This window comes from Musa acuminata, chromosome BXJ2-10, assembly GCF_036884655.1.
Source record: "Musa acuminata AAA Group cultivar baxijiao chromosome BXJ2-10, Cavendish_Baxijiao_AAA, whole genome shotgun sequence".
Lineage (NCBI taxonomy): Eukaryota > Viridiplantae > Streptophyta > Magnoliopsida > Zingiberales > Musaceae > Musa > Musa acuminata.
The window spans coordinates 21,287,479-21,312,208 of NC_088347.1; the positions used below are offsets into that span (position 1 = coordinate 21,287,479).

A 24,730-nucleotide genomic window follows, 5' to 3' on the forward strand; every position below is an offset into this window, starting at 1 on the left:
AACAAGTTCTAAGTGTTGATCTTTTCGAATATGCATTCAGACGTAAATTTGTGTTTTTCGTACGATCAGCTTACGTTTGTGTTTTGATTCTGCAAAACTGTCTTCTGCGCTTTTTATGAACTAGCTTCTAAGTTTAGATCTCTTTGAAACTGTTTTAGACGCAAACTACATTTAGACGTAAAACTGCGTTTAGACGCAAATTGCGTTTAGACGTAAAACTGCGTTTAAACGTAAACTGCGCAAACTGTGTTTAAACATAAAACTGTGTTTTAGACGTAAACTTCTTTTAAATGTAAAACTATGTTTAGACGTAAAACTGCGTTTAGACGTAAACTGAGTTTAGACGCAAAACTGTGTTTAGACGCAAACTGCGCAAACTGTGTTTGGACATAAAACTGTGTTTTAGACGTAAACTACTTTTAGACGCAAACTGCGTTTAGACGTAAAACTGCGTTTAGATGTAAACTGAGTTTAGACGCAAAACTGCGTTTAGACGTAAAACTGTGTTTAGACGCAAAACTGCGTTTAGACGCAAACTGTATTTAGACGCAAACTCAGTTTAGACGTAAACTGTGCTTAGACGTAAACTGCGCTTAATCTTAAGTAATCTTAGAATCGGCTTTTACATCGAAATCATTTTTATCGGACGAACGCAGCTTTCGTTTTTAAATCGCTGAAAGATTTCCGCTGCACTTATTCACCCCCCCCCCTCTTAGTGCTCTTGATCCTAACACCATTGGCTTTATCGATGGAAGATACAACACGTGATAGCACGTAAATGATATAAAAATAATAAAAATAATAATTTTAACATCCTAGTTATTTTTTTTTTTTGTTATACTATAATTAAAATTTCTTAGTCAATTATTGTGATGGTGGTGAACGACGACACCATAAAGGGCTACAGGTGGCTATTGTGGTGGTGGTTGGCCTTACTGATGTTGATCCGAATATTAGCGATTAAGGCGAGGGGCAATGGTTGTGGCAACGATGGCAGTTTGATGATGATAATGGTGGATCTCAAGGATGTGAGAAGAAAGATAGAGAGAGCGATGACGAAAGGTGAGGTAAAAGGAGATGAGGAAAAGAACGAGGATGATAGTGTTGTGGGAGATTAGCATCGGCATGATCATCACCTCGTGATACTACTATTGTCTCACGAGGGAAAAGGAGGAAGAGGAGAGAGAGCGACGACGACACTATTTTTAGCTTTTGCGACTTCTAACGAGGGGGAAGAGAAAAAAGAGTAGAGATTCGATCATCAACTCAATATATGAAATGGCTATTTTATCCTTTAATTTATCGTCAACTCGACACATAATTTTTGATATCATATACAATAGATTCGATCAAATAAATAAATAATATTAAAAATAAAATCAAATGTATATAATTTATTAATGATTGAATCTCAATGCAATTTTTTTTGAAGGACATACATCCCATCCCATGTTAAATAGGCCAAGTATACAGGGAAATATATAATTAGCTTTTTCTAGATAAGAAATTGAGTTTAATTAATATTTAATTTTAATAAAATCATGAAAATTCATGATGTGAACTAACTTGTCATGGCCTAAGCCCTCAAGGTTTGATTCGGCCTCTTGAAAGTAAATTCAACGAACTCGGGTTTGACTCGAGTCGAATTGGTTCAATCGATCGACTCGTCCAAACCCAAGTCGACTCGATTTACTATTAAGAGAAAAGAATAAAAACCCGAGGCCGCGTGCAACAGCCAGGAGACGACCGACTAACCAGCCCTAGCCTTCCCTTCTCTGCTGCTGCTGCTGCTGCTGCTAACATCGCCGGCGAGCCACCTCCCGCTACTGTCGTCGCAGGACAAACCGCCTCCTCCCCCGCCGGTACTATTCTCACCATCTTCTCCTTCTCTCTCTATCTCTCTCGTCTTTGCTGTTCCCCTCTCTTCTCCTCCCATCTCCTACATCTCCTTATATGTACTCTCCGCCCCTCTCTTTCTCCTCCTGTCTCCTCCCCTCTTGTTTCTCCGTCCCCCTGTCTCGTCTCTTCTCTTCCTTTCTTCTTTTCTTCATCTCTCCTCCTCCCATCTCCTGTTCTCTCCTCTCCTCCCCATCTTGTGTTCTCCACTCTTCCTAGTTTTTTATTTAACCTCTACTCATCTCTCTTCTCCTCTGTTCTCCACCCTTCTCATATGATCTCCTTTCTTCCGCTCTCGTATTCTATCCTCTCCTACTCTATCTTATTTCTCTGGAATCTAGATTCATTTGTGGAGAAGAAAGTTATAATTATTCATCATGAACTTGAGACGTTTCTTTGCATTCAGATGTTCAATTTTGGCGTGGAACCATGCAAACTTCATTCAGTTGCATATTATTTCAGAAACTTAAAATCTTCTGTTGTTATCCTAATAGAATCTAAACTTATCCAGCGTGGTAAGAGAAGTGAGGACATGCAAGTGCATATGTTCTCCTTCTCTTTGCTTCTGTTCATATAGTTCATATACCGACACATGCGATTGATTAGGCTCTGATGTGTAGCTTATAACACTTCTTATTGCAAAATAAATTATCGTATGCCTTTTCTAAGTCATATATAGAAACCAAAAAGTGCGCATTTGGTTAAGATCACAATGTTTTTAATTATTACAGTCGAAAATTGAAATATCATGACCAATACATGTAATCATTTTTCATTCAATGAGTATCATTCTTGAGTTAAGATGCTTGAGTGGAGAATGGAGATGTCAATTGTTGTGAACATAATAAAATAAGACATAAAATAATAAATGTATTATTCATTCAAATAAGAGATTATGCATTCACTTTAATGAGATTGCAATTATTAACTTAAAAATATACAAGTGTTTTTAAGTGATAACAAAAAAATTTTAAAAGTATATAAAACCTTCATTCCATCACATTTATTCTAAAAGTATCTGTATTTTAAAATTATTTTTTAATAAATTATAAGATCTTTATTCGAGTTTGTGACCCTTTTACAAACTAGGTGGAAAAGCGAATTTGAAAACCTTCATTCAATCACATTTATTCTCTTCCTATAGCTCATTGTACATCACCAGAACTCTTTGAGCTCATACACCTACTTCTTGTCTAGTAATTTTTTTCATGCACGGATGCACCTAAATACCAAGTAGCAACATTTCGTTAAGAGTTACTGCCTATGCTTCCTTCTATGGTTTTTGTTTTTCTTTTTTCCACGGTCCATATTATAAGTCCAAATTTAAGCAATCAGATCTGCCTCCCATACAATGTTCTGTACTTTTTAGGTATTTCATGCCCAAGAAACTTGGTACTTGACCTATTTTCTTTGGAGAAGATGGTACAGTTCTGTGTTCGGGATAGAAATAATATCAAAGTCGAACAAATCATTTAGGATGGTCTCAACTCTCAAGGAGTCTTAAAGGAGACAAAAAGGATAATGATTTATTCTAAAGAATAAAGTTGCAAACAAGTCAATTGTCTTTCTTTCTGGTCTCTTGCCACGGTCTTATGGATTTGATTTTGAATAATTTACTGCCAAAGAGCACTGAGCATTTGCTGAACTGAATAGTTACAATTGTATATTGAAGAATTTTTAAGACCTCGCAACTACTTTTTATCTTGCACACCGTTCTATCTATACTTGATCATCTTTTACGGGTCTTGACACTGGAGAATTATCATTATCAGTTTATAATCTCTTTTACATTGCTTTGGGAATTTGACAGACTAACAGCAACCATGATTACCACTTATTTGTCAGGCTAGGTTCATTCTTTGTGTTGCTTTATATATGATATTTATATACAATATCAAATTACATGTGAATTAATAAAATACACCTGATATTGCCCTTTACAACTGCATTCTTGATGCAGCTTTAAGATGGACATTGGGATGTGCTATCTAGATGGAAATGCAGATGTAGTGGAGTTTTGCCCACACTATCCTTTCCACCATATTCTGGCTGCTGGCACATATACTTTGCAAGAGGGAACTCAACCTCACCGAGCAGGAAGCATATCGCTTTTTTCTACCGATCCTGTGGTTGGTCTTGAATTGCTCTGTCGTGTATCAACAGTTGGTGTTTTTGATATAAAATGGAGCCCAAGTGGAGAAACCATGCATCCTTTACTTGCTCAAGCTGATGCTGATGGCTGTATCGGTCTCTATAACTTGTCCAAGACAGAAACAGAAAATGAAGGTATTCTTTTTTAAGAAATAGAAAAAAGAACAGAAAATCATTCTTATGTCTGTACCTTACATTGATTCTCTTTTTTCCTAAATCAACTCATGAACTTCAATAAAGAGAGCTCTGGTTACATGATAAAATAGCTTCTTTGCAACTTGAATGATCAACATTTGAGTCATGAAAACAACCTCTGCTTGTAGTGTGGAATATGCATATTGATCTGCACCCATGATAGTGCGAGCATTGAACACTGGACTGCTCCACCCACCTTAGAAATTTATGCTTTGTATACATCATTCTGCAGTGCGGATTATGGTGTTGTTGCAGATGTTCCGTTCTTATCTTTAACTTTGGCATGGCACCCCACCTTATCAATGAATTCATCTGGTTATCATATCTAATAATTTGGTTGCATATGTGACATTTCTATAAATTATGCTGTAATGTTTGTTTATCTGTTTTTGCATTTGAATCCTGGCTTTAGAGGTTAAAACAATACTCTGTTTTCTCATGATCTGTACAAATGATTTTATTATATAAATCTCATTTACTTTAACCTTGTAGGCAGCATGTTGAAAGAAGTTTGCTCAGAAAAAGTCAGTTCCTCGATGTGTTTATGTGTGGACTGGAAGCCATCAGCTTGTTCTGTTTGCCTAGGCCTTTCGGATGGTTCGATATGTATGGTTACCGTCAGAGAGGCCCAATTGCAGATATCACAATCATGGTTAGGCCATGATTATGAAGTTTGGGCTACATCTTTCGATGCCCACCGGCCAAACTTGTTATACACTGGCTCAGATGACTGTTGTTTTAACTGTTGGGATTTGCGGGCCAGTCCATCAGAAATAGTGTTTCGGAATGCTAAGTCACATCAGATGGGTGTATGTTGCATCACTCAAAACCCTACAAATACCTACATGCTGCTCACAGGAAGCTATGATGAATTTCTCAGAGTTTGGGATGTAAGATCAACATCCAAGCCTGTTCATGAGAAATCACTTTGTTTGGGTGGGGGTGTCTGGAGAATCAAATACCACCCAAGTATATCCACTTGCATATTGGCAGCTTGTATGCACAATGGTTTTGCGGTTGTGAGCACAGAAGAAGAGGACATCCGAGTAGTTGAAACTTATTGCAAGCATGAGTCATTGGCATACGGAGCAGACTGGCAAAAGGGAGAAATCAGCACACAAGGAATGCTGAGGAAAGGGGGTTTAGTTGCTACCTGTTCATTCTACGATCGACATCTCCGCATATGGCAGCCAGAATTTCTTAGTTGAGTATGTCTTATGAACCCTTTTCACAGTACCTGCACCAGTTTCAAGAGAGGATTTAATACATTGCATACTCATCTGAGATAATGGTGATTTTCCAGAATGGTGTTTTGTAAGTGCCCTTTCTTGCTCTAAAGCTATGCTAACGTCTTTTTGTGAGTACATTGTTATGTGGCAGAACATCTATATCTATAGAAGCTTCTGACAAAGATAATTATTTTTGAAATATAACACATCTCTTAGATATCGTGAGTTTTTGTGCTTCATGCTTGTAGCATAAGTTATCACTGAATATGGGCAAGCGTCCTTTACTGATTATTTGTTCTTTTGCCCACTTTGCTTCAAGAGAGTTGCAAATTTCGAATGTGTAATATGTTGTGTATATGCTAATATCTTGCAAGAGAAACGTTTATCTCGGTGAAAACTTATTGAGTGGTTGATAGACGAAAAGGAGGGATAGTTAGTGCTTGATATGTTGTTTTGCTGATAACATAATAATACTCTTGCTAATTATTTTCCCATTAAGTTCTCTATGAAAGGCCTTTTCATACTGCCGCTGTGTTGGTTGCAGTTCTCCGAGAAGCCCCGGGAAACCATTGGAAGGTGCTTGTTTGACGGATGATGGCGTGTGAAGCCGGTGATCGCTTACTCCTGATGATAAAGAGAATAACTTGGACCCCAAGATGCGGCTTTTGTAGCCCATGCAGAATCTGAGAATGCGATCATATGGTGTCTTCTGTAACAAGTGGCCTATGATGCAGGTGATATTTGCTAGGAAGTGACTTCAATGGATTGTGGATTACTGTTGATGTTTGTGATGTCTTGGTTGCATGGGGAGATGAGATGTAATGCCAATTCATTTTATTCATTATTTATCTATTTCTTTCAAAATGGATTGTGGATTACTGTTGATGTTTGTGATGTCTTGGTTGCATGGGGAGATGAGATGTAATGCCAATTCATTTTATTCATTATTTATCTATTTCTTTCAAATCAGATGGACTGTCAACATGTAGGAAAATAAAAAAATCCATAAATACATGTACACGATTTAAATCAGTCTAAATAATATATTTTTTTAATTTTATAAGATGCATTCCTACAATGTCAATTTTTTTTTATTTTGCTTCTGTTGAAGAACCTGAAATAGTTTATTGTGTTTTTGTCTTCTAAGATACGAGAGAAATTTTAAGAAAAAATTAATATTCAAAAATTATATTGTTATTGAATAATCTCCCCAATCAGTATCATAATATTTTAAATTTAGATTTATTATTTGTTGAAAACAATAGTCCTAATTATTAAGATTTATTATTTGTTAAAAATAATAGTCCTAATTATTATAGAACTTAAATTATTGTAGCAAGATATAGATTTTTAGGTTATTATATAAATTGAGTGAGAAGATATTATCGAATCTTGGATTTTGATGATGAAATCAATTGATGAGTTTATGATCTAATTTGCGTTTTGAGTGACGTAGGACTAGTTTCGATCAAGGAGAGACAAATTGATTAAAGCAGGATGAATCAGACGTTAGGCCAAAGTTGAACATGTCAGGAGATTAGACGTCATGTCGGAGGATCAGTCGACGTGCCGGCAGAAGGATTTCATGTCTTGAATTCGGGCATCGGGCCGAAGGATCAGATATTGTGTTAAGGAGATTGGAAATTGCGGGAGCTAACATACCGATTGAGCAATACGCCGAAGGAGAGAACGATGCGTCGGAAGAACCAATGACATGCCGGGTAACATATGATTCGTGCTTTGTAATAATTTATGTAGATCGAGTTAGTTTAGGTCTAATCGAGTCGGTATTAGAGTGAAATAAATGCCAACTTAATTAGGGGCCAATTGGACTTGAATCAATGTTGAATTAAGTATGTTGTTTGGCCCATTCAGTGTCCTATAGCAAGGTCTATCAATGGTATCACTCAGACTAGGTTGTGGCACCGTCTAGACATAGTCTTCAAGACTATGTCAGGCGATGGTACCGTCCAAACACAATCTCCCAAAAATGTCAGGTGGTGGTACCATTATACTAAGCGATGGTACCACCTAGTGTTAAAAAGTATTAGCAGTCGTACCGCTAGTATTCTGAAAACCCAGGGATTTGAATTTTGGCTCCAAGTTTTGAAGTTATTTGGGGTCCATTAATACCCCACAAATTCTTGCTCGGAACACACACGAAAATAAAGTAAAAACTCTATGATTCCAAGGTTGTAAACTCTTTTAAGTATAAAGTCCCACATCCAAGAGTTTAGTAATAGTTCTAAGGGAAGTGTGCGAGGGAACACTTGTAAAAGAGGGGTATAAAGGTTCTCTCCTGAACCTATGAAAATGAGAAAGAGTATAAGGGTAGTTAATCTTTGCCCATTGGAAAGAAGATCAATAGTAGAAGCCGGTGGCATCGAGTGAAGAGGAATCGAGAGTGGACGTGGGTCATGACGACCGAACTACTATAAATCTGGTGTACTCGGTTTGCATTTTTATTCTATTTTTTATTCTCATATTGCAAACCGATTTACTTGCTCACTACTTTCACTATGCTTACGAATGTACTTTCAAGTTAAACTCATCTTTCCGATATGAGCTTTATCGAATAATATTTTTAAATTGATGTAATTTTTCATAAGCACTAATTCACCCCCCCTCTTAGTGCCAACTCGATCTTAACAGTTGGTATCAGAGTTAGTTTTTCTCGATGTGATTAACACCCGAGAGAGATGACTTATTTTGGTTTTCAAGAGGGTCTTTTTATCACTCGTCCTCCTATGTTCAATGAGAGAGACTACACCTATTTGAAAACTCGGATAGGAGGATTCTTGCTTTCTTTTAATTTTGATTTATGGAATATCACTGAACTTGGTTTTCAAATCCCATTTAAACCTTTGAATGAATGGAATGACTTTGAGAAAAAAAAAAACATTTTATTTAAATACGAAAGCTATGAATGTTTTATTTTGTGCTTTGGATAAAAATGAGTTTAATCGTATTTCGACTTATGAAATTGAACATGACATTTGGCACACTATTGAAGTCACACACGAAGGCACAAGTAGGGTTAAAGATTCTAAAGTTAATCTTTTAATGCATGATTTTGAATTGTTTCATATAAAACCAAGTGAAACTATTAGAGATATATACACCCATTTTACGGATGTCGTCACTAGTTTAAAAACACTTGGTAAAAGTTTTTCGAATCTTGAACTTATGAATAAAATTTTACATTCTCTTCTTAAAAACTGGAATTCAAATGTAACTATCATTCAAGAAACAAATGACCTAAATAATTTTCCGCTTGAAGAACTTATCGAGTCTTTAATGACTTATGAAATGAGTTGTATGGCATAAGTCGAACATAATAACAACCTTCCAAAGAACAGAAAAGATATGACACTAAAAACCAAAGAATACCACTTGTGATAACTAAGTGATGATGATGACATAGAACTTTTGACGAGAAAATTCAAAAAATTTATAAAACAAGAAGCCAAGAATAAAAATAAGCTCAAAATGAATATAATAATTTGCTATGAATGGAATCGGCCAAGGCACTTCAAAAATAAATGTCTACAACAAAAGAAGAAGAAGACGTTCAAGGTAACATGGGACGAATCGAGTACATCCGAAGATGAAAAACAAATTGACAAAGAAGATGTGGCAAACTATGACTTGTTGGCTTTCCACAACGAGACAAGTGACTTAACCAAAACTCCTTTACTTTACTATGAAATTACTTGATGTGAGTTGTTTTTAAATTAATATATAAAATATATAAAAAAAGAGGGAATCATGCTTCCTTTTTAGTGATTTAAAAAAAATAAAATTTGAGCATGACAATTGTACGTTAACTCCTAGCACTAAGAATCAAGAGTTAGATTCACTTAAAAATAAAAATATATTACTATAATAATTAAAATGATTTTGATTGAAAATATCTTATGTTCAATGAAATATGTTTTAATGATGTAATGAAAATATTAAAAGGTTTGGTATCGTGATGATTTTATATTATGCGTGAGGATTTGAAGTAATGATGATTTGAAATCATATGTTTTGGAATTATATGTTACACTTTTGATCTTGATAATTTTTATGATAAATCTTATTTTTCGGTTTTAAACATGATGTATGATTTTGACATTAAAAAAAACTTGGGCATATGCTTGTATGAAATCAATCATATAAATTGAAACAACTAAAAAAGAAATACATTTTAAAATTTTCTCTATCTCTATCTTATTGATTTTTCAATAAGAATTTGATAAATCTATTTATGTTATTTTGAATATCTTGAAAGTGATTTTGATGATTTGATGATTTGAATTTGGATGAGTTTTATCTAATCATGATTTTTATTTTGATTTCTCGATATTTATAACTTGATATTTATTCTATATGAATCAAGATCTTTTATCCTCTATGTTTTTTTTTTTGCTATCTACTATCCAAATGAATCATGATTGGTATCATTACTATTTTATCTCCTATATTTCTTTTTATCATTTACTAAATAGGAGAATTATCTATATGAATCATATTTTTTTTCTTAATTTCTCGAAACTTAACTTGAGAATTTATTTTATGAAACATGATTTTGATGACTTGAGAATTCTTATGCATGAATTGAGATCATTTATTATTTATTCTCGTACAATTCTTTTGTTGTTTACTAAAGATGATATTTATCCAAATTAACCATGATATGTCACTTGAGTTTTTAAGCTTTATAACTTGAGTTTTATTATGTATAATTCCTTTATATTCATGAATTATATATCTCATCACCAAATTAATTTTTCTTGATATTCTTCATGTGATGATTTGATAATTGATATAAGGGGAAATGAACTACAATATTATATTCTTTTATTCTTTTTTACAATAACAAAGGGGGAAGAAAGTATTGTTAGCTTACACATTTGAAGGAGAAAACTTACTAGCTTACACATTTCAAAGAGAAGAAAACTTGCTAGCTTATATGTTCTAAAATGATGTGAAATTTGCTAGCTTGCATGTTGTAAAATGATGTAAAATTTGTTAGTTTGCATAATGTAAAACTTGCTAAAATTACTAACTTGCTCATCTTAAAAGAGAAGCAAAGTTTGCTAGCTTGCACATTTCAAGAAAATGCAAAAATAAGCTATCTTGCACATATCAAAAAAATATAAAATTTTGCTAACTTTCATATGTGAAAAACTAGCTAGCTTGCATGTTCAAAACTTGCTATCTTACTAGCTTGCATATCTAAAATTTACTAGTTGCACTTCTCCTCTTTATTGATGACAAAGAAAGAGAAGGTACGATGATAATCAAGCATATTATGTCTAAAATAATATTTAAAATTTTGAATGGTGTATACAATGATGAATGTAATAACTTACTGCACATGATTATTTTAATATGATATGTTGAGGTTCTATTAATATGATATATTGATATTGGGAGTTTAGTTAAACTCCGTCATCTTGATTGTCATCAATCAAAAGGGGAAGATTGTTGAATCTCATATTTGATGATAAAATCAATTGATGAGTTTATGATCTAATCTGTGTTTTGAGTAATGCAGGACTAGCTTCGATCAATGAGAGGCAAATTGATTAAAGTACGAGGAATCGAACGTTAGGTCGAAATTAAATATGTTAGGAGATTTGACGTCAGGTAAGAGGATTGGTCGACGTGCCAGCAGAAGGACTTCATACCATGAGTTTGGGCATTGAGTCGAAGGATCAAACATTCGGCAAGGAGATCAAAAGTTGCGGGAGTCAACATGCTGATTGGGCAATACACCAAAGGAGATGACGATACACCAAAGGATCGGACGAAGCGTTGGAAGAACCAATGATATGCCAGACAATATATGATTCTTGCTTTGTAATAATTTATCTAGATCAAGTTAGTTTAACTCTAATTGAGTTAGTATTAGAGTGAAACAAATGTCAATTCGGTTAGGGGCCAATTGGGCCTGAATCAGGACTGAATTGAGCTTATTATTTGGTCTATTCAGTGTCCTATAGCAAGGTTTGGTGATGGTACCGCCCAGACTAGGTGGTGGTACCGCTAGACTGGGCGGTGGTACCACCAAAACATAATCTCCCAAAAGTGTCAAATGGTGGCACCGCCCAGTGTTAGAAAGTACTGGCGGTGGTATTGCTAGTACTCTGAAAATCTGGGGATTTAAATTTTGGCTCTAAGTTTTGAAGTCATTTGGGGTTTATAAATACCCCACAAATTTCTGCTTAAAACACACATGAAAATAGAGCAAAAACTCTATGATTCCAAGGTTGTAAACTCTTTTAAGTATAGAGTTCATCTTCTAAGAGCTCAATGATTGTCTTAAGGGAGGTGTGTGAAGGAACACTTGTAAAAAAGGGGTGTAAAGGTTCTCTCATAAACCTGCAAAAATAAAAAAGAGTATAAGGGTAATTGATCTTCACCTATTGGAAAGATCGGTAGTGGAAGCTGGTGGCCTCGAGTGAAGAGGAATCGGGAGTAGACATAGGTCACAACGGTCGAATGATATTTTTGAATTGACGTAATTTTTCGTAAGTACTAATTCATCCCTCTTTTAGTGCTGATTCGATTCTAACAGATATACTATGTGAGCTATATTGGGTCTTATGATTATAAAATAAATAAGTCGTCTAATAAGTCTTATATATTGTGATGAATGTTTGAGAGGTTCATCATTTAATGGAGTGAGCTTCAGGTTTTGTTAGGTAAATTGATCGGGGTAGCTTTAAGGAAAATCATATCATCAATATTTTTTATTATGAAATAAAAATATCTTATTTAGCATATGCTATTTTTATCGTCAAGAAATATTTTAATTTTTTAAGATCCTTAATTTAAAAATATTTATGGAAAAATTCTTTTAAAGTTATTGTGGCAATGGGGTAATTTCATATCATCTACATAAATTAATATGATGGTAAAAGAATTTTCATATACTCTGATAAAAGTGAATAGTATGTTATTAGTTGTTTAAAACTTTGAATACTAATTACAAAAAGCTTGTTTTAATCGATAAAGAGATTTGTTCAGTTCATAGATCGTTAAGATCATTCTGAAGAAAAATATTTTTAAACATCAAGTTCTATATAGCCCTTAGCAACTAGTCTAGTTTTATAGTATTTAATAAAGATATCTGATTTGAACATCATGGGTTTATAAGTCAAAAGTAACAAATTGGTCATGTAATGGTAATAGTAAAACTTGTGAGGAGTTACTATCATTTGGTTTCACAATTAAGAAAGAAAATATGTATACATGAAAAGTAACTATCTCAACTTGTGAATATTTGTTTAGTCTTCAAATCATAGATTTTATAAACTTTTTTGACTCGAGGGATATCCAATAAAAATATATTTTCAAACATGTTGATTAAATTTATTTTTAAATTGAACATTTATGATATAACATAAATAATCAAATATACGTAAATAATCATAAGTATACGATCGATTATGAAGGACTTCAAATGATACCTTCTTAGAGAGAAAGGATATACATAAAAAGTCAATAAGGTAAGTAGTTGCTAGTAAACTCTCCCCCTATCAAAAGATTTAATAACTAAGACTCCATTCAAGATATGATGATATCTACGTTGTACAAACTCTATTTTGTTGAGAGTGAATAGATTGATAAAAAAAATTATAATTATTATAAATAATTTGCATGTACTCATCATCAATCCAAATTCTTCTAACCTTTTAACTGAATTAGTTTTCAACAAAGACAAAAAAAAAAGATTTCAAAAGGATTTATGTTTCAAACTTAAATGCATGAGATATATCCATGCATTCCTAGAAAAATAATCCACAATAGTAAAAGAAAAAAAAAAGAGCATTCTAATGAGAAGGAACTTGAAAAGCCCCCCTTAACGATCATGGTGAAGCAATTCAAATGGTCCAGTAATAGAAATATCATGAACTTAGACTAAAAGGAAGTCTAGTTTGTTTAGCCAAAGGACAAATATCATGAACTTTATTAGAGTAAACCAAATTTTATTAGAGTAAACCAAGACATCTATACCATAGATCAGATGTATTGTTGGCTTTTGAGATATAGTAGATACCACTATGCTATACTTCCCCAAACCAATCATCTTCTTCGTTGCCAAACAGGTAAAAATCAAGGAAAAAAAAAAAAAGAAAGATGATTGAACAATTCAATGATCTAGTCATCTTGTTGACTGATAATAAATTAACATAAAATGAGGGCACATAAAAAAAAACATCTGAAAGAATAAGTTGATGACCAAGCTTGATGGAACCAATTGAAGCTACTTGTACCTTTATAATGTGAAGAGATATTTGGTTTAGGCAATAGACTAGGGGATGAAGCAATGTGATCTATAGCACCACTATACTATAGTATATATACTATATAGTGTAGTATAGCACCACTATACTAGTATACTATAAGCAAGGATAGTCTTGGTTAGCATGTCATTGAATGGTGATAACTATGACACTTGGAGTTGTTCAATGAGTATAGTTCTTAGTGCCAAAAATGTATACTACGTATACTACATACCATAGTATTTACTATAGGACACTATAGCTTCATCCATCAATATGATCTATAGTTAGAATATACTATATTATCCTATAATTACCGATATGGTATAGTATATCAATGTGACATATAACTATACATTATAATGTATGTGGAACATATGCATTACATGAATTGTAACTTACAGTTCATGTAATGTATAATGTATCAAGATGCATTATAATATAATATATTGTATAGTTATACCATATAACTATATTAACTATATATACATAGTTATAGATATAGTAATTGTTGTATGTTAATGTAACTATATAAACTAATAGTTATAAATATAGTTTAAACTATAGTTATAACTATTACATTAACTATATGGCAATGTATATAGAAATCCAATATTAGTATATAGAAACGTAATACATATAGTGTGTATATTACAATATACTATAATATAGACACTATAGTGTACTAGTGTATATTGTTAGTTATAGGTGTCTTGCAAGTCAATTACATGAGTGATGACATGTGTGACATACTTCTATTTAATTATTATTATTATTATTATTATTATATTTTTCTCACTTTATATTGAATGATGAATATATTGTGATGTAATACATATTATGTAACACTATAGTGTATATAGAAATATAATATTAGTATATAAAAACATAACATAGATACTATAATATATTAGTGTATATTAGCATATAGTAATATTAATATATAGAAATGTAATACAGTAGTCTTGGTTGTCCACATAGACCGAGAGGGCCAACCCCAATAACCTTCGTTGTCATTGCTCGTGGAGGGTGACTCGGCCCTCATCGTCCACGTCAAATGCTTTCGTGGCGATCAAATAATAGAATGAGATTAGTTTTGAGAATATTCCTTATCAAATCTCAATCATATAATCCCTAATGATCCTTAATAAGAAAATATTATCGCAAGCTTATTATTTCAACCACTCTGCCTCTAGTGGCGTTATGGTCTCTTAAACCTTTAACAACCATTATGGTGTCAATCACACGAGCAACCTTTGCAAACAATTTCATACCCTATTTTTATAAGAATATTTTTGGAGTTGAAGTTGTCGGTGGCAATTGGAAGCTCCTTAAATGTTGAATACCAAAGCACACATAAGAAAGATTATCTCAAGAGTGTGCATGAACATACAAAACCAACTTACCAATCGTGGCTATATAGCTATCTCAAAGCCACAAATTCACACAAGAAGTTTTCATATAACATCCCGAATGACAAATAAGAAAGCTCGATCAGACAATGCTCGAAGTCCCGCGAAATGAATCATCGGAATGTTTACATCGATCGGTTCCTCATCTTTTGATCTAAATTTTCTTTTCTGAATATTTAATGAATTACTCAAATTATACTCCTGTATAAGCAATCTGAGTTGATAAATCAATCCAGCGACACGGATAATCGAGATAGGGAACTCTAGTTTAGTCACTCGCGAGAAGAGAAGAAGAGAAGAAGAGAATGGAATACAAGACTAAACGGGTTTGGTTTATTATCATTAACTCGGGCATAGGCATTTTTAACCACTTTGGTCTTTGGATGATCAATGATTTTTCGATCAAGTCGGATTGTGACAATTAGTATTATAAGTAGCAAGTCTTACTATAGATTGAATGAGGCTATATACATCTCCCAAAGATTCACAACATGTTAAGATTCACAAGATGCTCGATGGCATATGATTTATCATCTATTTATCAATCATGTATCCATCTCCCTCACCGTTTACCGTTTATCATATTTTGATGCATATAGGGTTAGAATATAATGTATTGTATGTCTGATTATTCGATTACCTCATAAGGGTTATTGTCTTTGTTTTAAGTTGTTAAAAGGGTTTGGATGTTTCATTATGAGATTTATTTGCCCTTTTATTGGGATGCTTAATGGTCAGATTTAATTATATTTTTACGAAGAAAGTTTCATATATAAATTTGATTATGTTATTATTTAGGGATTATTTTATAGTCATTTATAGTTAGGTTCGGTTGCATCATTGTCAAAAGATGTTTCATTATTAGATTTGATTGTGTCATCATTGAATGATGCTTCGTGATCTGATTTGGTCACGTCATCGTTGAAATCTCTAAACCCTAGATTTATAATATTTTTAGATTTATGAGTATTTAGGGTTTAGGGTTTTGGTAGAGCCATGCTATACTAAATTCGGGATGTACGACAATCATGATGTAATTGATACGAATATGGGATGATACCATATCGATCTTGAAATATCGAGGATGCTACGTCGATGTGTCAACCAAGCAACAACGAGGTGTCGATCACGTCACATTTAGGTGTTAACCACATAACACATAAATCTCGACCAAATAACATCAATGTGTTGACCATGTAATGCCAAGATGGCGACTACATAACATCGCGAGGTCAATCATGTAATGTCAAGTTGACGATCAAGTAACTTCGAGGCATCAACCATGTGATCACTAAAGTATTAACCATGTTATTATTTTCTTATTAAGGTTATAAAAATTACTCTTCATTACAATCAAATTGTATTAAAATGAAGAATATTCCTTTCGATCATATAGGTTTAAAGGAATTTGTTCAACGATATATTATTATTTTTAAAAATCATCTTCTCTTGTAGTAGGATTGGATGGAGATAAATTGTTGGTGTAATCCAATTGACAATTAGCATCAACATTAACATTAGATTTAGGTTTTAGGTTTTAATATAGACACCTTTTAAAGCATTTTAAATGTTCAATTTTCAATTATATTTATATTTTTCAAAAAAAATATTTTTAGTTACAATTTATTTTTAATTTTTATTGAAGCCGTTTCCAGTTTTGGTAAGCGGAAATAAAGGCTCCATTTATGACGTCCTACAAATATGCTTCATTTTTTTTCCACAAATATATTGGTTTTAGTATTTTGGTTTTGCCATCTTTTATCATATTTTATTTTATTTTTTATTATTTCCAGATATGGTAAGTAGTGCCCACCAAGCGCAAGAAAGAGGACCCCATCGCCTCAACGTAGTCGACCCCGCGGCCACCCACGCGACCAACACACCCCACCTTTGCCATCGGATCCGACGGTGAGTTCTCCCCCGTCTCCATTATCCTCGCGCACGCCTCCCTTCCTCCACACGCCCTTCTTCTTCTTCTTCTTCTTCTTCTTCGTCTCTCCCTTGCCTCTCTCTCTCTCCCTAAACTGACCTGCAAGTCAAACAACAACAGCAATCATGATGTTGCAACAGGCGGCCACGCCCATGTCCGCCCCCATCCCTCCCCACCTTCAATTCCACCCCTCCCCTAAACCCTTCAACCCCATCCCCCTTGCTTCTCCCAAGCTCCGAGCCCACCTCGCCTCCAACTCCTTCCCCTCCTCGCTGCCCGTGGACGGGAGCTGCGCCCACGACGCCGCGCTGCTCTCCCTCCTCCGCCAGCGGCGGACCGACGAGGCCTACCAGGCCTACGCCCGCAGCCCCCTCCTTCCCGGACCCACCTGCCTCAGCCGCCTTCTCGCCCAGCTCTCCTACCAGCGCACTCCCACCGCCCTCGCCCGCGCCCGCGCCCTTGTCCGTCGCCTCCGCGACGAGGGCCAGCTCCACCGCCTCGACGCCAACTCCCTCGGCCTCCTCGCCGTTGCCACCGCCAGGTCCGGCGCCACCTCCTACGCCCTCGCTGTCCTCCGCACCATGCTCCGCTCCGGGTACCTCCCCCACGTCAAGGCCTGGAGCGCCGTCGTCAGCCGTCTCTCCTCTTCCCCCGACGACGGTGGCCCGGCCGAGGCCCTCCGCCTCTTTGACTCCGTCCTCCGCCGCGTGCGCCGCGTCGCCGTCGCCACCGATGCCCGCCCCGACGTCGCGGCGTTCAACGCCGCCCTCAACGCCTGCGCCAACCTGGGGGACGTTCGCAGGTTCGCGCAGCTGTTCGACGAAATGCCGGAGTTCGGCGTCGAGCCTGATGTCTTGACCCACAATGTCCTGATCAAGATGTGCGCGAGGGCGGAGCGCAAGGACCTTCTGATCTTCGTTCTCGAGCGACTCATCACATCGGGACTCGTCCCTTGCATCACGACCTTGCACTCCCTTGTGGCAGCCTATGTAGGTCTCGATGATCTGGAGACAGCTGAGAAATTAGTACAGGCAATGCGGGAAGGCCGACAGGACCTTTGCTTGATACTCAGGCAATCAAATGACGGCACTACGATCGATCGAATTGATGAGGAATCTCATGCACTTCTAGAAAAGCTAGTAATGTATCGCCATTTAACCGAGTGCCATGGTAATGGCAATGAGCCACCGCTGCTGCCTAAGGCTTATTTCCCTGATTCCAGAATGTACACTACTTTGATGAAGGGATACGTGAAAGAAGGCCGAGTGGAGGATGTAATCCGCATGACCCGAGCAATGCAGCTGGAAGCAGATCCTGCCAGCCACCCAGACCATGTGACATACACCACTGTCATCTCCGCGCTCATCAAAGTTGGGGCAATGGACCGAGCTCGCAGTGTCCTCGCAGATATGGGCAATGCTGGTGTTCCAGCCAACCGAGTCACCTACAATGTCCTTCTCAAAGGCTACTGCCAGCAGCTCCAGCTAGACGAGGCAAAGGTGCTTGTTCGTGATATGTCCAAGCATGCAGGTATAGAGCCCAATGTTGTCTCGTATAACATCTTGATCGATGGGTGCATACTTGTTGATGACAGCGCTGGAGCGCTGGCCTACTTCAACGAGATGCGTGAGCATGGAATCACACCGTCCAAGGTCAGCTACACCACTCTGATGAAGGCGTTTGCTTTGTCAGACCAACCGAAGCTGGCTCATAAGGTGTTTGATGAGATGGAGAAGGACCCAAGGGTTAAGGTAGATAGGGTAGCCTACAACATGCTGATTGAAGGGTACTGCAGATTGGGTTTGATAGAAGAAGCTAAGAAAATTGTGGAGAAGATGAAGCAGAATGGATTCCAGCCTGACGTCGCGACCTATGGAAGCCTTGCCAATGGAATAGCATTGGCCAGGAAGCCAGGGGAGGCACTTCTGTTGTGGAATGAGGTTAAAGAAAGGTGTGCTGCATCGCCACCTCTTCGGCCTGATGAAGGATTGCTTGATGCTCTAGCTGATGTGTGTGTGAGGGCGGCATTCTTCAGAAAGGCGCTGGAGATTGTGGCTTGCATGGAGGAGAATGGAATTTCGCCGAACAAGACAAAGTACAAGAGGATCTATGTGGAGATGCATTCGCGGATGTTTACAAGTAAGCATGCCTCCCAGGCGAGACAGGACAGGAGGAAGGAGAGGAAGAGGGCAGCTGAGGCATTTAAGTTCTGGCTTGGACTTCCGAACTCATACTATGGCAGCGAGTGGAGGCTTGAGCCTATTGATGTAGATGAACATGGAGCTATCTAGTTTGCTTAAGGTTCCACAGTTATGATACCTCCATCAGAGAATGCTGATCATATTGAAAGCTGGTTCTGGTTTCCAATATCTCAAAGGAAAATGCATCATGAGCAGGACCTGCATGTGTCAAATGGGTTCCTTATATGAACAGCCTGGCTGTGGTACAAACATTTGCAAGTGAGAAGAAAAATGAGATAGCGACCCAAACATCTAGATGCAGGAGAATTGGACTCATAATTACATAGGCGGATCACCATAGTCAAACACAATGACCTTTCTAAATATGTGATTCAGTTATTTCTGAGCATATATCAGTTGGCAGAAGTGCCGTATGTGCAGTCTCTTAAGTCTGAGTCCTGCTTTATGCTTGTATTTGTGAGCAAAACGACATTTGAAATAAAAAGGAGATAATATTGTATTCAGTTACCTCCATATTTGAAACCAGGCAAATTCTTATGTTGGCATGCCTCCGATAGCCAAGGTATGGTTCCCCATACATGATTTATTTATACCATAAAATCATTGTGAGTTCCATATTGATGACAACAACTTACTTTTATGTCAGTTGTAGAAGAAATTAGCCATATCCATAATATATTTGTGGACTTTAATGTACTGTTATTTCTTATAAATAAAAATGAAGGAAGTCTCTTGGTTCTTTGTTTGAGGCATAGTCGGCAAATCGAGCTGAGTGATAGTAACAGATTAAACTTGAATCGGGAAAAGGTCCTGGTTATTCAACAAGGATTCAGATTCTGATACACTAGTAGTTGTCATCAAGAAGGTCATAAATGTTATTTTTTCCCTTAAACTGGACCAAATGATTTGTGCAAAATTTTTCTATTGTTAATGATTAAATTAAGTACATAAATGTACTTTTCGTCACTTCTAATATGATATACTTCAATTCTTGTAGCTCCAGTGACACTGTTATCAAATATGTCAGTTTTTCTTCCTTACAAAAACTGCATTCATGTTGCTTCTAAATTTCTCTATCATTGGAAGAAAATTCTGAAATATCTTATCATTTGCTTATGCTTGGTAAATAGGTGGTTTTACTGGTGGCCAGTCATGACTTCTGCATGAGTTATTACAAATATACATGAAATGGAAATTTTGAACTTATGTTTGAATTAGAGGCAATTTAACTATATATCACCCTTATATGTGCCAGATTGCATAATGATTTTATTCCCAGTGTATAATAATATGCAACAATAGAGCTGTCCTCTTTCTTCCTGGAAACTCCTTTTTACAATTTAACTGTTTGATTGCTACTGCATGCAGAGATCAAACTCCAACAAAAGCATGATAAGTGGCATTCACCAGATGGCAAATCAGCTGTTGACTTGATCTTGTTGGTTAGCTATGAGAGTATTCTGAAGACAGAATCTGCTGCTGCAAAAAAATAAATGTTCCTCGATTAAAATGAACATTCACGATCTCATATTTGTTGAGAAAAATGAATTTATACAGGTGATTTCAAGATCTCCAGATCTTTAATCCTATGTTTCCCCACTTGGTCAATGATAACCACATGATGGTGCAATGTCGTCAGCATGAACCCGGTTCGCTGTTGGTGGTGCTCCGATCCGACCGGGCCAAATCGGATGACGTCACGAGGGATATCTTGACGTCAGCTAATGAATGAGGCGGGTCGGGTGGTGACGAGAACGCAGAACGCTGACGGAGGGAAGACAGCGAACTCCACTCGGTCCGTTCGATCCCCAGCAGAACCAGTCAACGAGCATATACTCGTATCATACACCAGAAGCCATCGTGGCGACGACAACCATCGCCCCGACGTGAACGACCGCCTCAACAAAGGAGGCCTAAACACGGGCGACACCTTAGTTTAGATACGCACAGAGAGAGGATCCTTAAAACGGAGAACAAGTGACAGCTCGAAGGAGGAAGAGGAGCGGTGGAGGAGGGAGGGAGAGGGGGAAGCTGCTGCGGCTTCAATAAGGACGCCATCCGCACCCCAACCCCCCCGGCACCCCGCCATTCGTCCAGGAACAAGCACCGGACTCCCGCTGCTTCGCCGCCGCGCACGAGGTGATGGCTCTGGATTCTGGAAAGCTTCTCTCGTTCCTCTGCTCCCAATTTGATCTTCTGCTGCCGTCGCCCCTCCTCTCACTTCCGCTGTGATTCGTTCTTCTCTTTCCCGGAGCTGAAATCTAATTCAAATATGATATATATATATATATATGCTCTCACAGGATTTGATATATTGCTGTTCGTGCATGAAGGTTTGCGGACAAGAGTCACCTAACAAAAGGATATAGTAGACCGAGAGGAGGAGAAAGCAAGAACATGGAGGGGAGGAGGAAGTGGACTTCTGCCCTCAAGAAAGCGTTGATCCCCAGCTGCTGTCGAGACTATGGTAAGTCCAAGCGTTCATCTCGGGCTGCAACGGAGGTCGGTCGGTCGACAATAAGTGAGGCGACCGCTGCCACCAAGATCCAGGCTGCTTTCCGAGGATTCCTGGTATGTGTTCTTGTGTCTCTTGGCTCGAGAGTTCGTCGTCTTCATCTCTTTTGTTGCACATTGTGTCAAGGCGAGGAGAGCAATGGGAACTCTGAAAAGACTGATCAGGCTAAAGAACTTAATCGATGGAAGCGCCGTCGGGTCTCAGACCGCAAACATGGTGCGCCGGTTGCAAGCCATGGCGGTGGTTCAGGCACAGGTACGTTCGAGGAGGATGAGGATGGCCGAGGAACACCAGGCTCTGCTGCGGCAGCTGCAACTCAAACAAGAAAGAGAGCAGCAGAAAGCGAAGGTTTCCATGCACCATCGTTTTCATCAACTCTGTGGCTTCCTCTTCTGCATTCGTGTTGCTCACCTGCTGGATTTTGGTGCACAGATCGGAGAGTGGAATGATAGTCCTCGATCCAAAGAGCAAATCGAGGCAAAGCTACTCGACAGGCAGGAGGCTGCCACGAGAAGAGAGAGGGCATTAACCTACGCATTTGCCCGCCAGGTACTACTACTGCGCATTCGATTTCATCTGGGGTGCGGTGCTCATCTTTTGATGCGATGCGTTGGGTCCGTGACAGGGAAAGAGCTCTTCCAAATCCCCGACTCCGATGTTTATCGACTTGAACAATCTGCAATGGGGTTGGAGCTTGTCGGAGCGATTGACGGCGGCAGGGCCGCAGGAGAAGCACGGCCACGACGCTGTGAAGCCGAAGAGGATCCTGTCGGCAGCTCAAAGACCAAGCCAGGCGCCGGTAACCCCGCGTTCTAACCCGGCATCAAAAGCATCAGTGAACCCAAGCAAGAGTAAGCCGAGTCCCAGAAACGAGTCGCCCGTGACGCCACGCTCCAAGCTGGCGTCGGTGGCGAGCAAGAAGACACCGGTGAGCCCGGGAACCGGCGCGTGGTCCGCGGACGACGGGTCGAGTATCAGGAGCAGGCACCGGGTCACGAGGTCATCGGTGAGCGACGACAGCAGCCTGTCGAGCGCGCTGTCTGTTGCGAGCTACACCCCGTCGACGGCGTCGACGAAAGCCAGGTCTCGGTTCCACAGCCCGCAAAGCGACGTCGCTGAAGGTTCTCAGAAGGGGTCTGTCGGCTCGGGGAAGAAGCGTCTCCCTTCTCCTGCGGCAGGGAAGAACAAGAAGAACAACGGATCGTCTCATGCAAGGAGGACCAAGTGAGGTCTTGATCGTAATGCACTGGTGCAGCGAAGCCGCAACTTGCACTAGCTATTGAATCCAAGCAAGGGGTTGTTCTCGACAGAGAGACAGCGAGGTTGCTTTAAAGTACAAAGAATTGTTGTTTGTTTCATTCCAAGTTGTTTTTGTTACTAGTAGCAGAATGTTACTCGGTGAGAAACTCAAAAATGACCCCTAACTCCTAATTCCAAACATAATCTCGGTTTCGGAATCGATGATTTCGACTTATGATTTCAGTCTATAAATTTTGAGAATCGAAATCGAACTTTGCAAAGCGTTGGGTGTAAAATTGGAATCGGAATAACTAATATGAATAATTAAAAATAATTTAATTTTTATAGCCAATTTTAATTAAAAATTAAAAATTATTGTTTTTAATTTTATTTTTATATTTTTTTAAAAAAAATTAAAAATTACTTTTCAAAAAAATAAAAATTAATTTTTAGAAATTAATTTATCTGTAATTAGTTACTCTTCTTAACATTCTGATCTCTATATTTTTAAAAATTATATTAAGATTTTTATATTAAATATTTGGTCTGTTACTCTAATAAATTTTTGTATTTTAAATATTATAAAATTATCTTTTAAATATTTTAATTTTATAAATATAAGAATACTAATATAATTTTTAAAACTATAAAATAATAAAATAACTAACTAGAGAAATAATTAGCCAACATATTATGCCAACCAAACAAAATTCGTTCAAAGAACGAAAGCAATCAGATATCAGATCACCACCAACATGATTGATTCCATTGTTTGGCAACTATGCAACCCTAATCCCCTCATCTCTCTTTTCAAAGGCGAGATTGGTCACGCGATCAATCCGAGAACCAAATCTATTGGTCAAAACCCTCATTTTCTGAGGGAAGATACAAAGGGATCGACGAGAGAGAGAGAGAAAGAGAGAGAGAGATTAGGGACCTGTAGAAGACATGCCGCCTTTGGGAGGAGGAGATGATGTCGCTGCTGCCGTAGAAGACATGCGGTTGCGAGGAGGCGGAAGAGACGATGTTGCCGTTGTCGTCTTGCTTCGTGCTTTGTCGAGATTTATGTTGTAATTTCACTTTATTTTCTTGTTATTTGTTGAAATATTTTTTTAGTTATCTTTGTTTGAGAAAAGGTCGTCACGAGAGGTACGGCGCGGTGGCTTTACACGTCTTTTGTCGTCTCTTTTTTATTGTTACTATTATTATTTCTTATTTAATTAATTAATTTATGATTAAATATTATAGCATATCTAAATTTATTAGTGTGTATGTCGAAATTTTTTAAATATTTTTAAAATATTGATAGATTTAATTGAGATAGGATTTAATAATTTAATAGGATAAAATTATAGTCGATGGGATTTCATGTCATTCTTATCTTTCTATAAGAAATCATTATATACATATATATATATATATATATATATATATATATATATATATATATATATATATATATATATATATATTAATAACACTTACATTTAAAATGATATGTATATAATATATATTTAAAATTGTATTAATATATAATCTCTAAGCATTTAGCTCAAAATGCTAACTTCTCTGCTGTAGTTACTCATGATTCCGGCATCCAAAGCTTATAGAGGCTTTTTTGACATCCTCTAGGGAATCTCTATGACCATTGCAGCATGCATTTGCAGGCTCCATATATATATA

At 37.2% G+C, this 24,730-nt stretch overlaps 3 protein-coding genes and 1 long non-coding RNA gene across 4 annotated transcripts; 3 read left to right on the plus strand and 1 right to left on the minus strand.

Annotated features, from left to right (window-relative positions):
• The first annotated feature begins 1,718 nt into the window (after positions 1-1,718).
• On the plus strand, positions 1,719-6,346 carry LOC104000122 (uncharacterized). Its single transcript, XM_009422079.3, has 4 exons — positions 1,719-1,862; positions 3,857-4,182; positions 4,735-5,556; positions 6,016-6,346. Exons 2-3 carry the CDS (start codon positions 3,864-3,866, stop codon positions 5,448-5,450), a joined length of 1,035 nt encoding a protein of 344 aa, XP_009420354.2. The 5' UTR covers positions 1,719-1,862; positions 3,857-3,863; the 3' UTR covers positions 5,451-5,556; positions 6,016-6,346.
• Positions 6,347-17,039: 10,693 nt separating this feature from the next.
• Positions 17,040-19,796, plus strand: LOC104000123 (pentatricopeptide repeat-containing protein At3g09650, chloroplastic). Its single transcript, XM_009422080.3, has one exon. The coding sequence runs from the start codon at positions 17,218-17,220 to the stop codon at positions 19,381-19,383; it is 2,166 nt and encodes a 721-aa protein (XP_009420355.2). The 5' UTR covers positions 17,040-17,217; the 3' UTR covers positions 19,384-19,796.
• A 1,001-nt stretch (positions 19,797-20,797) lies between these two features.
• LOC135624452 (uncharacterized) lies at positions 20,798-24,103 on the minus strand. The gene is made up of 2 exons (XR_010491692.1): positions 23,985-24,103; positions 20,798-22,977 (listed from the first exon to the last, which is right to left on the minus strand). It is a non-coding gene; the product is annotated as an uncharacterized LOC135624452 (long non-coding RNA).
• On the plus strand, positions 21,691-23,282 carry LOC135624451 (protein IQ-DOMAIN 2-like). Its single transcript, XM_065128072.1, has 4 exons — positions 21,691-21,864; positions 21,935-22,156; positions 22,241-22,357; positions 22,434-23,282. The coding sequence occupies exons 1-4, from the start codon at positions 21,691-21,693 to the stop codon at positions 23,034-23,036; spliced, it is 1,116 nt and encodes a 371-aa protein (XP_064984144.1). The 3' UTR covers positions 23,037-23,282.
• Positions 24,104-24,730: the final 627 nt, after the last annotated feature.